Source organism: Thunnus maccoyii, chromosome 20 (assembly GCF_910596095.1).
Source record: "Thunnus maccoyii chromosome 20, fThuMac1.1, whole genome shotgun sequence".
In the NCBI taxonomy this organism is placed as follows: domain Eukaryota; kingdom Metazoa; phylum Chordata; class Actinopteri; order Scombriformes; family Scombridae; genus Thunnus; species Thunnus maccoyii.
Genome location: NC_056552.1, coordinates 557,735 through 572,734, shown reverse-complemented (window position 1 = coordinate 572,734; position 15,000 = coordinate 557,735). Strand labels below are relative to the sequence as shown.

Genomic DNA, 15,000 nt, shown 5'->3' with positions numbered 1-15,000 from the left:
GAGACTAAAACCAGAAGTTTCACTCAGCTGAAATACAAATAAATAAACATTTAACATTGTTTTAATGTTTTTAGTTTATTACGCTGAACATGAGTGTCGTCTGCGTGTTTATATGAAGTTAAGTCATTTTTATTAAAGTTGAAAACATTTTCAGTTTCTTTTCTTTCATGAAGTTTTGAAGGAAAAAGAACAAACGTTAAATATGAAACAGAAAAATAAAATCTGTCATGCTGCTGCTTATATATTCATCACTTTGTCTTTTCTTTTGTTCCCAGTCTCGTCTCATGAAGATTTAATCAGACAGAAAAGAGAACAAAGCTCAGCAACAGAAAAGCTCTTAAAATGACACTGAGGAGGTAAAAAAAAAAAGCTTTTAATCTGACAGTTAAACTTCCTTCTTCATATTTAATGTTTGATTTTTTTTATTTGATTTCTGGCACAGTTTTCTGTCAAGAAGTTTCTGCGCCGACGGCAAACAGAGGAAAAGAGAGAGAGAAGAGCAGAAGAGGAAGATTTGACTGTTTCCTCCTGAACAAGAAGAATCAGACGCGATGAAAGACGAGCAGAGATCAGCTGCAGATTCTGTTTTTATTTAAAATTATATTTAATATTTTATTCTGTTCATGTAAATCTGAAACTGGAACGAACAGTTTTGACTTCATGTTACTTTCCTTTTTTTCTTCAGTCACAATAACCTGAAAACAAAAACATATATTAGAAGAAAGAAGAGAAACTGTGTCCCTGCTCAGCCAACAGACTTTACACTGAGGTGACCTCACATACATACAATATTTTAAAAATGAAAAAGATTTTTAAAGATTTATGTCTTCAGTAGAAATCTACTAAACTAGCAGGAGCTCATTTAAATAAAATGTCCACATCCAGCAGTTACGGAGCAACATTATCATTCATGTGGAGTCGTGTTTCTGTCCAATATTCACTCTCTTTTAGCTGTTTTTACTCTCTACCAACTCCTGAGGGAAATATCTGGCTCTTTATCTGCTAAATGCTCCACTATGTTCACCAGCTAGTCTACAGCTAACTGTGAGCAGGTAGTGTTCAGCGGTTTTTTACAGCTTTTTCTCTGAAAACGACGCTATGAGACGCTGAGAGTGAACCAGAACAGTAAAGTTGCAGCCGGACAGATAAACAATGAGCTGAAACTCACTATAAAGCTGCAGAGTCTCTGATGATTCACTGTAGGTTCACCACTACGAACCAATAACACATCACACACTGTAGAGATCAGACTGAAAAGCTTCATCACAACAATAAAACCTCCTTGATGGAGGGATGATGGAGGGATGATGGAGGGATGATAGAGGGATGATGGAGGTGTGATGGAGGGATGAGGGGGGGATGATGGAGGGATGATGGAGGGATGAGGGAGGGATGATGGAGGGATGAGGGGGGGTGATGGAGAGGTGATGGAGGGGTGATGGAGGGATGATGGAGGGATGATAGAGGGATGATGGAGGCATGATAGAGGGATGATGGAGGAATAATGGAGGGATGATAGAGGGATGATGGAGGCATGATGGAGGGATGATGGAGGGGTGATGGAGGGATGAGGGAGGGGTGATGGAGGGATGATGGAGGGATGATGGAGGAATAATGGAGGTGTGATGGAGGGATGAGGGGGGGATGATAGAGGGATGATGGAGGCATGATAGAGGGATGATGGAGGAATAATGGAGGTGTGATGGAGGGATGAGGGGGGTGATGGAGAGGTGATGGAGGGGTGATGGAGGGATGATGGAGGGATGATGGAGGAATAATGGAGGTGTGATGGAGGGATGAGGGGGGGTGATGGAGAGGTGATGGAGGGATGATGGAGGGATGATGGAGGGATAATAGAGGGATGATGGAGGCATGATAGAGGGATGATGGAGGAATAATGGAGGTGTGATGGAGGGATGAGGGGGGTGATGGAGGGGTGATGGAGGCGTGATGGAGGGATGATGGAGGGATGATGGAGGGGTGATGGAGGCGTGATGGAGGCGTGATAGAGGGATGATGGAGGGATGATGGAGGGATGATGGAGGGGTGATGGAGGCGTGATAGAGGGATGATGGAGGGATGATGGAGGGATGATGGAGGGATGATGGAGGGGTGATGGAGGGGTGATGGAGGGATGATGGAGGGGTGATGGAGGCGTGATGGAGGGGTGATGGAGGGATGATAGAGGGATGATGGAGAGATGATGGAGGGGTGATGGAGGGATGATAGAGGGATGATAGAGGGATGATGAAGGGATGAGGGAGGGGTGATGGAGGGGTGATGGAGGCGTGATGGAGGCGTGATGGAGGGGTGATGGAGAGATGATGGAGGGATGATGGAGAGATGATGGAGGGGTGATGGAGGGATGATGGAGAGATGATGGAGGGGTGATGGAGGGGTGATAGAGGCATGGTGGAGGGATGATGGAGGGATGATGGAGGGGTGATGGAGGGATGAGGGTGGTGTGATGGAGGCATGATGGAGGGGTGATGGAGGGATGAGGGTGGTGTGATGGAGGGGTGATGGAGGGATGATGGAGAGATGATGGAGGGGTGATGGAGGGGTGATAGAGGCATGATGGAGGGATGATGGAGGGATGATGGAGGGGTGATGGAGGGATGAGGGTGGTGTGATGGAGGGGTGATGGAGGGATGAGGGTGGTGTGATGGAGGCATGATGGAGGGGTGATGGAGGGATGAGGGTGGTGTGATGGAGGGGTGATGGAGGGATGAGGGTGGTGTGATGGAGGAGTGATGGAGGGATGATAGAGGGATGATGGAGGGATGAAGGAGGGATGATGGAGGGATGATGGAGGGGTGATGGAGGGATGATGGAGGGATGATGGAGGGATGATGGAGGGGTGATGGAGGGATGATGGAGGGATGATGGAGGGGTGATGGAGGCATGATAGAGGGATGATGGAGGGGTGATGGAGGGATGAGGCAGGGGTGATTATCTGTAGAGACAGAGTTGACTCAGCAGTGGTGTAAATGAAGTAAAGTAGTTTTCCTGCTGCTTCATACTTCTGGGGCAGCAAATGAGGACGGTTTTGTCTCGTTGTTATTTTCTGTGCTTGTATGCAGGTTCTGGAAATACACACCGGTCCTCCTTTCTTAATGTTTACCCCTCCTTTCTTCATCATTGACTTCCATCATCTGGTTTGTTTTTTAAAGCCTTACTGGTCAGTCAGTTTTCAGCTGACACCTCGACCCTCTCTTGCCTATTTATCTGGAGGACTGGGAGGACTGGGAGGACTGGGAGGACTTTGTCATGTCTGGAGATATTTTTGTACCATTATCACTTTTTTGGGGGCTTCAATCTGAATTCTCACCTACATAGTCAGTTCCTGCTCTGACTCCAAACATGCTTTAAAACATAAATATCTTTGTGTCTGAGATGGTTTTCCACAACAACAACATAAAAGTTTAATATTCTAGTTAAAACTCTAAAAAGTTTCCCTGCTGGACACCAGATGTTTCCTCCTTCACTGTAAAGTTCATTGTCATTCTTCATGTAAAGGTTGAAATGAAACACAGATGTGACATCATACATTACTGTTAGTGTTTAAACTGTGTTCAGGCTCTCTGCTGCCATCTGCTGCTCACATGAAGTTACTGCAGCAACAAACTGGACCAGATGCACAGAAGTGTTTCAGCAGTTAGTGAAGAGGAAATTCATTTCATGTTTTGCTGTTTTTTCTGTTTCTGTGAGTTTAGCAGCTCTTTTACTGTCTCGTTGTGTCTTATTGTGTTGGTGTTTTTATGGCTCTCGCGGGACAATAAAGATCTGACGTGAACTTAAAAAGATACTTGAAGACTTTGTGAAGTTTGATGTTTGAACTGTTTATTCAAATCACATAAAAGATGCAGAAGAGTTGAAATCTGTTCTTGAATCTTTTAACTGAAACTTTAGATCATCAGATATTTGTAATTTAATATTTTCTCTCAGTAGTTTGTTGTGATTCATCAGAGCAGAGAGGATCTCTGCGTTCTGTTTGTGAACAGATAAATAATATTTAAGCAGAAGGAAACTGTAACACGTCTTCTGTCTGTTCTTCATCTCGCTGCTGTTTGGACTTTCAGTTTGTTTCAGGTTTGATTTTATGAACTCAATATCAAGAAGGTGTGAGTGGAGCAGGTGGACCCAAATGCAGATGGTGGCAGGCAGGATCAGATGCAGAAATATTTAATTAAATAATTCAAAACAGCTACAGGAGACACTGAGACACAGGAACAAACATAGAATAAATGCAGGACATAAACGCAGTACGAAAGCAGACGACTCGACAAAGACCGAACTGAAAACTGGACTATAAATGCACAGGGTGCACAGGTGAGGGAAACGAGACACAGGTGAAACACATGAGGTAATCAAACACAGGAAGTAAAGGTGACAAGACACAAGGAGAAAATATTTCAAAATAAAACAAGAACTAAAGTAAACAGACAACAGGTGACACAACACACTGGCAGACTGGGAGCAGATAAACTGGGGAAGACACTGGGAGCAGATAAACTGGGGAAGACACTGGGAGCAGATAAACTGGGGAAGACACTGGGAGCTGGGCTGGGCTAACAAGGGTGATGCAAGGCAGGTGAGAGGAGGTGCACATAAAAACAGGAGGAATAAAGGAACACACAAGGGAAACACAGAGAAAACCAAAACCGGGCAACATAAATGCAACACTGAAAACTCAAGAGAACAAAATACACAAAGAGTCCAAAAATAACAGATAAAGTCCAGGCAGGACACTCAAACACTGAAAGGTTTCAGTCCAACATGGCAGCTTTGAGTTCTGAGCTTCTGTCTAGCTGAGCTGAGCTGTTTCTGTTTATTTAAATTCACTTTAACTGTGATAAAAACCTGTTATATGTGTGAATGTCTACACCAGGCCGACAGATGATTTGCCACCACCTCAAGTTACTCACACGCAGGTGAAGGACAGAGATCTGATTTCAATGAAGATAACGAGAACGCTTTAAAACCAGTTGTGAACGCAAAGGCAAGATCAGATCGTTTCTTATCTGGATAACTTATCTAGATACAGATCACATATTAACACCAGGTGTAAATGGGGTCAGAGAAGAATGTGGAAGCCATGATTGCTTCATATGTGGAGGAAAAACGAGTCCACAGGAGTTACACCTGCAGAACTCAACCTCAGTCGTCTTCTGAAAGGCTCCTTGGATGCTGAGCTAAGCCCACAGCTATGTGATCCTGACACACCTGCATACGCTACAGCTAACCAGATAGCTGAGTTCAAGAGACGTGGAACTGGCAACCTGGGAAAAGCCAGACAAAGACAAGAACAGAATAATGACAAAGGAAGAATAGATGTGGCCAAACCTGCACCACGGTGGAAAGGTCCATATCACGTCACCAGGAAAGTTAGTCCTCTGAACTTTGAGGTGGTCTTGGAAGACACTGGAGAAGACCTTCATGTTGTTAATGTGGCCCAACTGAAGCCATGCAGTCCCACAGCTGAGGAGATGTACATAGAACAACATTGATGGATCCTCAAAATCTTCAACGAGGAACACTATGAGGAAGATTTCCCCGGATCCCCTGCCTCAGGTATGGAGCAGGATAGTATTATTATAAAGAAAACAAACATTAGCACATAGAGTCAGTTTGTAAAAAAGCCTCTTTATGTTCAGGCTTCTCTCAGGACAGAAGGAGTGTGACAACCTGGATTTCACCCATTGTACACACCCCCAGAAACACCCATTTTCACAACATACTCACCGATTCGCTCCTGGTTCGCGCCACAATTCAACCCCTTCCTTCTTATCTGTCATTCAGTTTTTGAGGAGAGCAGGAGAGAGTAATCGGCTGGAGCAGAATGCTCGCTAGCAGTAAATATTACAGTAAGGCTGTTCAATCCCTCATAAAACCGTTGATTCATCTGCCAATGACAGCCAATCCAACATTACCCATATTCCTTCATTCTCCCAGACGGTCCACACTCAATCTTCTCAGTTTGTGTAAAAAAAAAAGTGTGAAAGAAATCCGAAGTGGAATTTTGAGTTGAATTATTTTTTTGTTTTGTGGTCTTTGGGACTGTGAGATTTTGGGGCTTTTGTGTAAAAGTGTTAAATATATGAATATTTTATTTTGCTCTAAGATCTTGTGTTGTGTTTGTTGTTGTTGGGTTCCTGAGTACAGTCATTCAGTCATTCTGCTGTGTGTGCATCCTTTTGCGAGGCTTGACTTTGTCACGTGAGTCCGTGATGGCGCCGTCGTGTCACGTGCGACGCGCCGTGCTGCGCGCTGGACTCTGCGTAAAGAGGTTGTTTACAAGGCAGGAAGAAAGACCTTCTTTTTAAAACCGAGCTACCCTCAGAAGCGTCAAACTGAGACTTCCTGGCGGTGACGGTACGTTCGTTAATCTGCTGCCTGTAGAGCTCACGGCGGACTTTCTCTGTCCTACGTCCGGTCACTACCGTGGGCCCCTACGCGGTCGCCCTCGCCCTCTGGTCTCGTCCCTGACTTGAGACGGCTTAAGAGCACTGAGGTCATGCAAACATGGGAAGGAGAGAGGGGCAGAAGAGGGCCCTCTTCTATTCTAGCCACTTAGCCTAACATGGGCTCCTGCGAGCCCACAAACCTGCGCTGGTCTCTCCGACTCGGGAACTCCGAAGGGATGTTGCTCCCCTAAACCTATTTGAATCCTAACAGCTGTAAGGATTCACCGGACGCAACCACCTGGGTCGGCCCGGGGAGGGGTCCTTTTCCCTATAGTGTGAGTGAAACTAACAGTCGCTGGAGCTTACCTCTCGGGGGCCAAGGGGGGTCCTCCTGGGGGGTCTCCTGCCTCGGTTTCTTGGTGCTCTCTCTCAGAGAAAAAAAAATTATCACACCGCAGCTTCTAAGATTTTATGTGGTTTTTATTCAATCAATTCAAAAATGATACAAAAGTCAATCTACATTAAAAAAATTAAAAAAAAGAGAAAAGTAAAAATAAAAGAAAAAAGTGAAAAAAGGAAACTGGTTTGGTTTGGTTGTTACATGCCTTTCTTTTCCAGGCCTATTTAACCAGAATGGGTTTGATTAAGTAATTTTGAATTCAGCTCAGTTTAGTCTCTCAGTATCTATCTATGTCTATCTGAAGTTTGGTAACTGGCTGACATTGACTGTTCACAAACGCTCGACCTCTGGTGTTCAAAAGTTACAACCAGGCACCGATTTTCCGCTCACAGCCGACTTTCACCAGTTTTTACAAAAAATTGCAAAAATGCATCAAAAATTGAAATCTATCATTATCTTTGCTCTGAAGCTCTTTTAGTAACAGAAAGCTCCTCTGTGGTGTGTGACTCCGAAAAAGGAGAGCCAGCAGAATAAAAAGCCCTCTTTATATACACCCTTTACAAAAACCACGACAGAGGGTGCAGGTGCCGTGCGTATAACCTAGCCAGACAAAACCAGTTTCTAAGTTCACTAAAGGTTATTCCACCTAACATGAACCTGCACACAGCTGCACCTGCAGGTGCAAAGAGTTGACTTAAGTTCAGGACCCTTGAAATGAACCTACAGAGTTTATCTAAGTTCAAATGGCTCGACCTGTTCACAGAGTTTATCTGTGAGTGACCTGCAAATGAACTCACAGACAGCCGCACTCACAGGTCCTTCTTCCTCTTAAGAACAACAAGACTGTAACAAAGATGGTGGACACACTGACTTCAAAACCAACACAACCCATGTCTGATATGCAACGTGGTATTAACACCTAGTTACACAACGTCTGATGGTAATGATGGGTGTTTTTCAAGAATTACAATCTCAACAAAGAATAAAATCAAGAGAAAATGGTTATATGAAAAATGATACAGGTATTACATGATTAAATTCAAACATTAAAGGAAAAATGAAAAAAACAACGGTCACATTAAAAAATGTGATAAGTAACATAAGTAGGATAATAAAAATGTGAATAAAGGATGTGATGATTAATATAAGTAGAATAATAAAGGGATCAATATATGTATAAATGTGTATTCACATGTATTGTGATTTTGTATGAATAGGTGAGGGAGGGGTGAGTGGGCGGATATGAAAGCAAATGAGGATGAGTGGAGGGGTTAATGTGTGTGTGTGTGTGTGTGTGTGTGTGTGTGTGTGTGTGTGTGTAAATGTGATGTTGAAAGTGTGATCAAAAATAACTTGCAGTGACAATTAAATGACAGATTAAAAGTGATATAATATAAGAATATTTGAAAAAAAAAAAAACACACAACGAAATACTCCTAAACCTTAAACCTTGATTACATTGCTTCATCCTGCTGAACAGTTTATCATCTTGAACAAGTTCAGTATTTGTTCTGTTACCCAGATTTATACCTATTGAAGGTGAATGGAAATCATGTCAACCTTCACCATCATAAGGTGATACCAGCATTCAGCCAGTGGATAGGCAAAGAATCAACAAACAATGACAACAATAATTACACACTTTTCCCCCTCTCTCAACAACTTAAACATTTAAATAAACTACAAACGAAACAAAGCTGAGTGACAAATGTTAAATGTGAGGAGAGAGACCTGGCCGACACTTCTAACAAAATAATACAAATGAACAAAGAGGACACAGAAAGTCAAACTGTCTCAAGTTGCTTTGGATGTTGTTGGCTGCAGAAGGAGAGAACGTCACTGTGTGAGAAGGTTTTGGTTGGTTTTCTCTTCACACTCTGCTGGTTAAGATGTTTCCTTCAGTCTGCTGCTGCAACTAAACACACTTTAAAGTCAAACTAACTGCTTTCAACAGAGCGTTTGGTGGAGGTTTGAAACCCTGATGTGAGTCATTATCTGCTGCACGCTGACAGTAAATGAGAAGCCGAGCAGAAAGCTGATGTGATCTGATGTGTTCACTTTGTCTCCTGTGTGTTTCGCTCTGGATTCTCTCATGATGGACTCACCTGACATCAGTGACATCACACAGGTGTCATGTGTTGTATCAGCTGAGCAGGAAGTCAAACTGCAGCACCAACAGACATCAACACATCTGATTGTGTCCTTATAAGTGCAGTTTTAACACTTTGTTTCTGTCTTTTTCTTTTATTGTCACAAATCAAACAATAATTGTATTATTTGATTTTCAGTGTAGAGAGGGAGAGGTGCACTAAACTGACCAGAATATCATGGAAATGCTAATTATATTTGGGGGTCTGACATTCAAAATAAAACAAAGTGTAAAAGTGTTATTGATACACTAGAAACTGATTTATTAGCACTGAGCGTTGGTGCTGGTTCCTCGCCGTACTGGGCTGCAAAAACCTGGCTGAGACTGAGAGGAGAGATGAAACCAAAGATGATTTTCTTCTTCAGTGGGTTTGTGGCTCCTTGGAGGTCCTACTCTGCTCCCTGAGCTCCTTCCTCTTCAGCCGACTCTCCTTCAGCTCTGGAAACACCGAGGTTATAAGAATCCAGTTCAATGTTCTCCTGTGGGTCTGACTTCTGCCCCCTGCTGGCCTGGAGAGAAAGACAACACAGATCTAAGTTACTGCATCACTCCTCTCTTCAGTTCAATATAAACAGGCTGAGTGCTTCATTTCAACCAGTCCTCTAAACAACAAACATGTGTTCAGTACCTTCCGGATGAAAATGACGACAGCGACGACCAACAGCAGAGTCACCAGCAGGACGACCAGTCTGATGATATGAACTGTTGGATCTGACGAGAAACATTCAGTCATCACATTAGATCACATGACATCATGTGAACAACAGCTCCCATCAAACAGAAACTTTAGTGACGTTAAATCTCCTAAAATCACTGAAGTGTGAAGCAGCTTGTTGATTATAAGTTCATCTGATCTCCTCTGTATGCTGATGATGTTGGACAAAAACAACTCATGTGTTTACAGCCGGTTTGAAAGAATGAATGAAAGTCTGCTGATTGTCTCCTTAAAGCTCCTGTCTGGTTGAAATGATTCAACTGATTGTTAACAATCAACATCTTTACATGCAGTTAAATCAAATGTGATCCTGGTGAAGCTCTGAGTTCTCCTGATGACATTCAGCTCATCATGTAAAGTCCTGTTTATTATCATTATAGTGCTTATCTGGCTTCACTGACTCATTTGCTGTCTTTTACTTTTCACTACAACACAGTTGTTATGGTTCAATAACATTAAAGAAGCTGGGAAGGAAACAGTTTACAGTTCCTTCATCAGATTCTGCCTCAGCTCTCTGTAGGTCGCTGGGTCGGTCCTGCTGCCTGATGACTTTTTATCATTTTTACAAACATGGAAACAAAGTCAGTGTGACGTCTCAGTTCCACTGAGCTTCACACTCTGCTTCAGCTTACCTGTGACAGTGAGAGACAGCAGACGGCTCTCAGAGAAGAAGTTATGAGCAAAAACATAGACGCCATAAACACAGCTGTAGCTTCCTTGGTGGGCGGGGTCTGCAGCAGGAAACAGGAAGTCAGCAGAGTGATTGACAGCTGGCTGGGTGTAGTTGTGTGCTGTGTTGGAGGAGGTGAAGGTGAGCTGGAAGGAGCCTCCTGGGTACTGAGGCTGGATGGAGCAGCTGATGGTGAAGTTGGAGCCCTGACGCACCTGAAACCCCTGCTGCTGGGCCTCGGAGACCCCGTCCATGGTAGAAGACACAGAGATGATTGGCTGAACCAGCAGGTCTGTAAACACAGAGAGATGATGAATCCTTCTTCCTCTGTGAGAAGCTGAATGTTGTTTTCTCCTCATTTGTTTGTTCAAATTAAGGCCTTTTCTTGCTACACACAGACTAATCATGTGTGTACGACCCCTGTGACCACTAGGGGGCCCCGTTGCACCAACGTATTTCTTCTCTCCTCAAATATAAATTACCACCAAATGTCCTTTTGTGTCAATCCAAAACACAAACATTATTAAAGCTCACAATGGCTAAAATAAAATGTGGTTTAAATAAAAAGGAGTTTTTGATCCAAGAGCTCTTTGTCTTACAAGCAGGGCTGTAGTGGAGGCTAAACGCACGTAAACGCTGTTTACCCACCTCTCAAATTCTGAAACAGTGTTTAAGCAAACTTTCCATCACTTTACAGCTGTTAGCTCAGACTGGCTTCCTACCACAGTTTCTGTTGGAGCTTCTAGGAGCGCTTGTTTTGTTTTCTGTTGGAACATTGTGTCCTTTTATGAGACACGGAGACGTCTGTTACTGTTAACACGGACCAACAAACCACCACCCACTCCTGCTGCGCTGGTGTTAAAACAAACAAACCCTCCGTGCTGAAGCTAGCAGGCAGACTGGAGCCACTTTCATGAGAGAAACGAATGAAACAGAGTTCAGAGGATCATATATGACATTAACTGACATGTGCAGCATCAAATAATAATCTGTCAGACAAAAGACAACAAAGTAAGTAGCTAGAAAAACTCTTTAGTGAAGCAGAAGTTTTATAAATTGACATTAATGTTGTTTAAGCGTCCGGTTTATCTGCTGCTGCTTTACATTACAGTAATGTTAATGCAGCTGATAGTTTGATAGCTTAACTGCTGATGTATTCACACTGTGTGTCGTTGGTCCACAATTTCTGTAATTAACACCATACAAGTTAAAGTTCTGCTTCATGCTCTGTCAGACTCTTAAGAGGAAGCTTTTTACATTTCCAGACTGAGTGAAGGAATCAGGAGAGACGAGACAGAAGTGAGGAAGAATCACAGGATGTAACGTTAATGGTGTTGAAAGAAAAACAAGGAGAAAGTAAAGAACTGATAGAAGAAGGAAGAAGGTGAAACTGATTCAACATGTAAAGAAACAGTTGAAGGAGGAAAGAGAAACACATAGAAGCAGCCCAGACGTCAGGTGATGGAGACACATGAACACATTAAAGCAGGAGGCAGAACAAACTGGTAAAGTCTGACTTCCACCTGTATGTAGATCAGGGGTGCACACACTTTTTCAGCATGTGAGCTACTTATAAAGGACTCGCGCTGGACTCGCGCAGGACTCGCGCTGGACTCACGCTGGACTCACGCAGGACTCACGCTGGACTCACGCTGGACTCACGCAGGACTCACGCAGGACTCACGCTGGACTCACGCAGGACTCACGCAGGACTCACGCAGCACTCACGCTGGACTCACGCTGGACTCACGCAGGACTCACGCAGCACTCACGCAGCACTCACGCTGGACTCACGCTGGACTCACGCAGCACTCACGCAGCACTCACACTGGACTCACGCAGCACTCACGCTGGACTCACGCTGGACTCACGCTGGACTCACGCTGGACTCACGCAGGACTCACGCAGGACTCACGCAGGCAGGCATTGCAGAAAGGAACGGAGGATGGATTTTGTTTTCCAGTGACTGGTGAGTCCTGCTGTATTAATTATCTATAGAGGTGATTAAGATTGTTGTTGGTAATGCTCGATTTTGCTGCTGTGAGAAATATGGCCTGATTTCTATCTTTCAGAAAATCTTTCCTTTATTGTCTTTTTGTTGAGCAACATGAGTGAACGTTTACCATCGGAAGACCGGGTTGGCAGTTTAGCTAATGCATGTGTGGGAGAAATAACCAGGTTAGCATAGTTTCAGCTTGTTGAGCCGGTGCTTTGAGTACATTTGTTAACAGGTGTCAGAAGGTGATTTTGTAATGGACTTATTCTTAATGACGTAGTTTTTATATTGTTTAGATGTTAGTTGTTGGTGATGAGTGCACTTCAGCCTCTTTTACACAGCCCGTTCAAAGCGGGAATACTGCGCCTGTAATCCGCCTCGCTGTTCTGTGTGACAGCCGGCACGGCGGGACCGGGAGCTGACGCAGTTGTTTAGCCCGTATTCAGACCACATCAGGCGGTGCGGCGTACAGCTGCAGGGTTGAGGAGGTGTGTGGGGATGCAGGTGTGTTTGTGCTTTGGAAAGTAACCATTGTGAAACAATCAGAAAATAACGTTTTAATGATCTGATTCATCAGCTTCCTCACTAACGTTACTAGCGCTCCCTCTCTCCATTCACTCTCTAGCTCACTCGACCACAGCTGCTCTCTCTCTCTCTCTCTCTCTCTCTCTCTCTCTCTCTCTCTCTCTCTCTCTCTCTCTCTCGTCTTTTTTAAAATGAGTCGGGAAGCCGACAGAAAAGTCTAACTTAACTTTTAACGTTGTCAAACAAAGAGAAATGTCCTCCCCTCGTCCTAGTAACGTCTCTTTACTTGCTTATGGCAGAGTTTACAGCTCTGATCAGTCTGATCTCCGTCACGCCTCTGAATCCAGAACGCCGCTACGCTATGAAAAGCTCACACGGAGCCGGCTTTATGCCGACTCACTGTAAAAAAGTAAAGGCAAAGGCGTCTTTATGGCTATAATGCATTTCTCTGTATAAAAGAGGTGTGTGTGTGTGTGTGTGTGTGTGTGTGTGTGTGTGTGTGTGTGTGTGTGTGTGTGCAAGACCCCACAGTCCGCTACTGCCACTGACTATCACTGTGACAGAGGAAGGAAAATATTACTGTCATAGATGATGTCACTGATGGATTTACCTGAGCAGGTGAGCTCCATGATGGAGGAAGAGGAATCTGGTGATGCACAGTCCCTCAGTGCAGATCCAGAATGATCACAGTAAGAACTGATCCACCATACAGATCTGTCTGAGGCTTCGTTTCTGCTTCCTGTTGAAACAGCAGAGCCACAGTCCAGATCTCTGCAGGCTGCAGCTGCTTCCTTCAGGGTCCAGTCATCGTATTTCGCTGGTCTCCACTCTCCCCGTTTCACCTCCAGTGTACCTGCACAGCGACTGGCTCCTCCCACCAACCTGACAGGCTCTGAACAGAAACAAGAGAGTCATCAGTAAAAGAATAAAGTGAGTTTCATTAGAACAGAAATGAAGCCAAATCAAAGCTGCAGCTCCTCTTCTACCTGAGCAGGTGAGTCCAACAGCTTTGCCAGGTGAGCAGGTGCTTCTAGCTGAGTCTGATCTTCCACAGTCCGGGAGAGCAGACTCATGGCCTCCACACTGGAACTCTTTGGTCCACATCGGAGCCTCCACTTCTCCATAGAGCGCCCCCTGGAGGACTGAAGGAGCCCCACAGCCGAGCTCCCTACAGACCACCTCTGCATCCTGCTGGTCAAAGTCAGCTTCACACACTGAGGACCACGACTGCTCAGACTTCACCTCCAGTCTGCCTGAACACAGACTAGTCCCATTCACCAGCCTGACAGAGTCTGGAGAGAGAGAACCATCATTAGTTTGGGGAATATTTACCTGCAACATTCATATCAATAAAGCTTTTTCTGAATTTGAAAGTAAGAACTGATAAAGAGAGAGAGCACATTCATACCTGACTCAAGTCTTTATTTACAGAAAATATTTCAAGCTATTTGTAGGATTTGAACTTGTCTTACTCAGGCTCCATCTTGTGGGAGCATTGTGGGAAAGAGAAACACATAGAAGCAGCCCAGACGTCAGGTGATGGAAACACATGAACACATTAAAGCAGGAGGCAGAACAAACTGGTAAAGTCTGACTTCCACCTGTATGTAGATGAATTACTGTTCTGAAAATATCTTTAAAAGCACAAACTGTTATCCAAATGTAAACTAAAGGACATCCTAACAAACAAAAGTCAAAGCACAAGATTAAAACCTGCTATAAAAGGACTAACAGATCTTTGAATACAGGCACTAACACTACACAACAACTCTATTAACATGATGATTTCTACAGCTGTTAAAAGGTGGGTGACCTCAGTAACTGTTGGAAACACAGCACTAAAACTGACAGATAGTTTCTGTTATGAACACTAAATGCTGATTCATCTAGAAGTCAAACTGTTGTCTTGATTTGGCTTTAAGTTTGAGGAAATGAGTTCCTCTTAAGTCAGTTGAGTTGTTTAGTTATATTACAAACATGGATCTATATTAAGGAGCATATAGACGGTGTGGCTGAGGTAAGGTAGGGTTTACTCAAGCTTTTTTTACCACTACAGCCCTGCTCACAACAAACCAGTTTCACAGTCATCATCAGATTCTCACATGTTGACGTACTGACGTTGATGGCTGAGTCGGTCA

At 43.9% G+C, this 15,000-nt stretch overlaps 1 protein-coding gene and 2 long non-coding RNA genes across 3 annotated transcripts in view; 2 read left to right on the top strand and 1 right to left on the bottom strand.

Annotated features, from left to right (window-relative positions):
- The window catches only part of LOC121886813, a 5,750-nt gene extending 4,855 nt beyond the window's left edge, over nucleotides 1–895 (top strand). Inside the window, exons 4-5 of the long non-coding RNA XR_006092855.1 lie at nucleotides 276–356; nucleotides 443–895. This is a non-coding gene — a long non-coding RNA (uncharacterized LOC121886813). The remainder of the gene's footprint in view (nucleotides 1–275; nucleotides 357–442) is intronic.
- Nucleotides 1–4,365, top strand: part of LOC121886807 — a 98,484-nt gene extending 94,119 nt beyond the window's left edge. Inside the window, exon 3 of the long non-coding RNA XR_006092849.1 lies at nucleotides 3,580–4,365. This is a non-coding gene — a long non-coding RNA (uncharacterized LOC121886807). The remainder of the gene's footprint in view (nucleotides 1–3,579) is intronic.
- Nucleotides 4,366–9,482: 5,117 nt separating this feature from the next.
- Nucleotides 9,483–15,000, bottom strand: part of LOC121887312 (antigen WC1.1-like) — a 13,650-nt gene continuing 8,132 nt past the window's right edge. The window contains exons 5-8 of the mRNA XM_042398043.1: nucleotides 13,849–14,157; nucleotides 13,473–13,754; nucleotides 10,304–10,633; nucleotides 9,483–9,667 (exon numbers count right to left, since the gene is read on the bottom strand). Of these exons, the coding sequence (XP_042253977.1) occupies nucleotides 9,519–9,667; nucleotides 10,304–10,633; nucleotides 13,473–13,754; nucleotides 13,849–14,157 (1,070 nt within the window). The 3' untranslated portion in view covers nucleotides 9,483–9,518. The remainder of the gene's footprint in view (nucleotides 9,668–10,303; nucleotides 10,634–13,472; nucleotides 13,755–13,848; nucleotides 14,158–15,000) is intronic.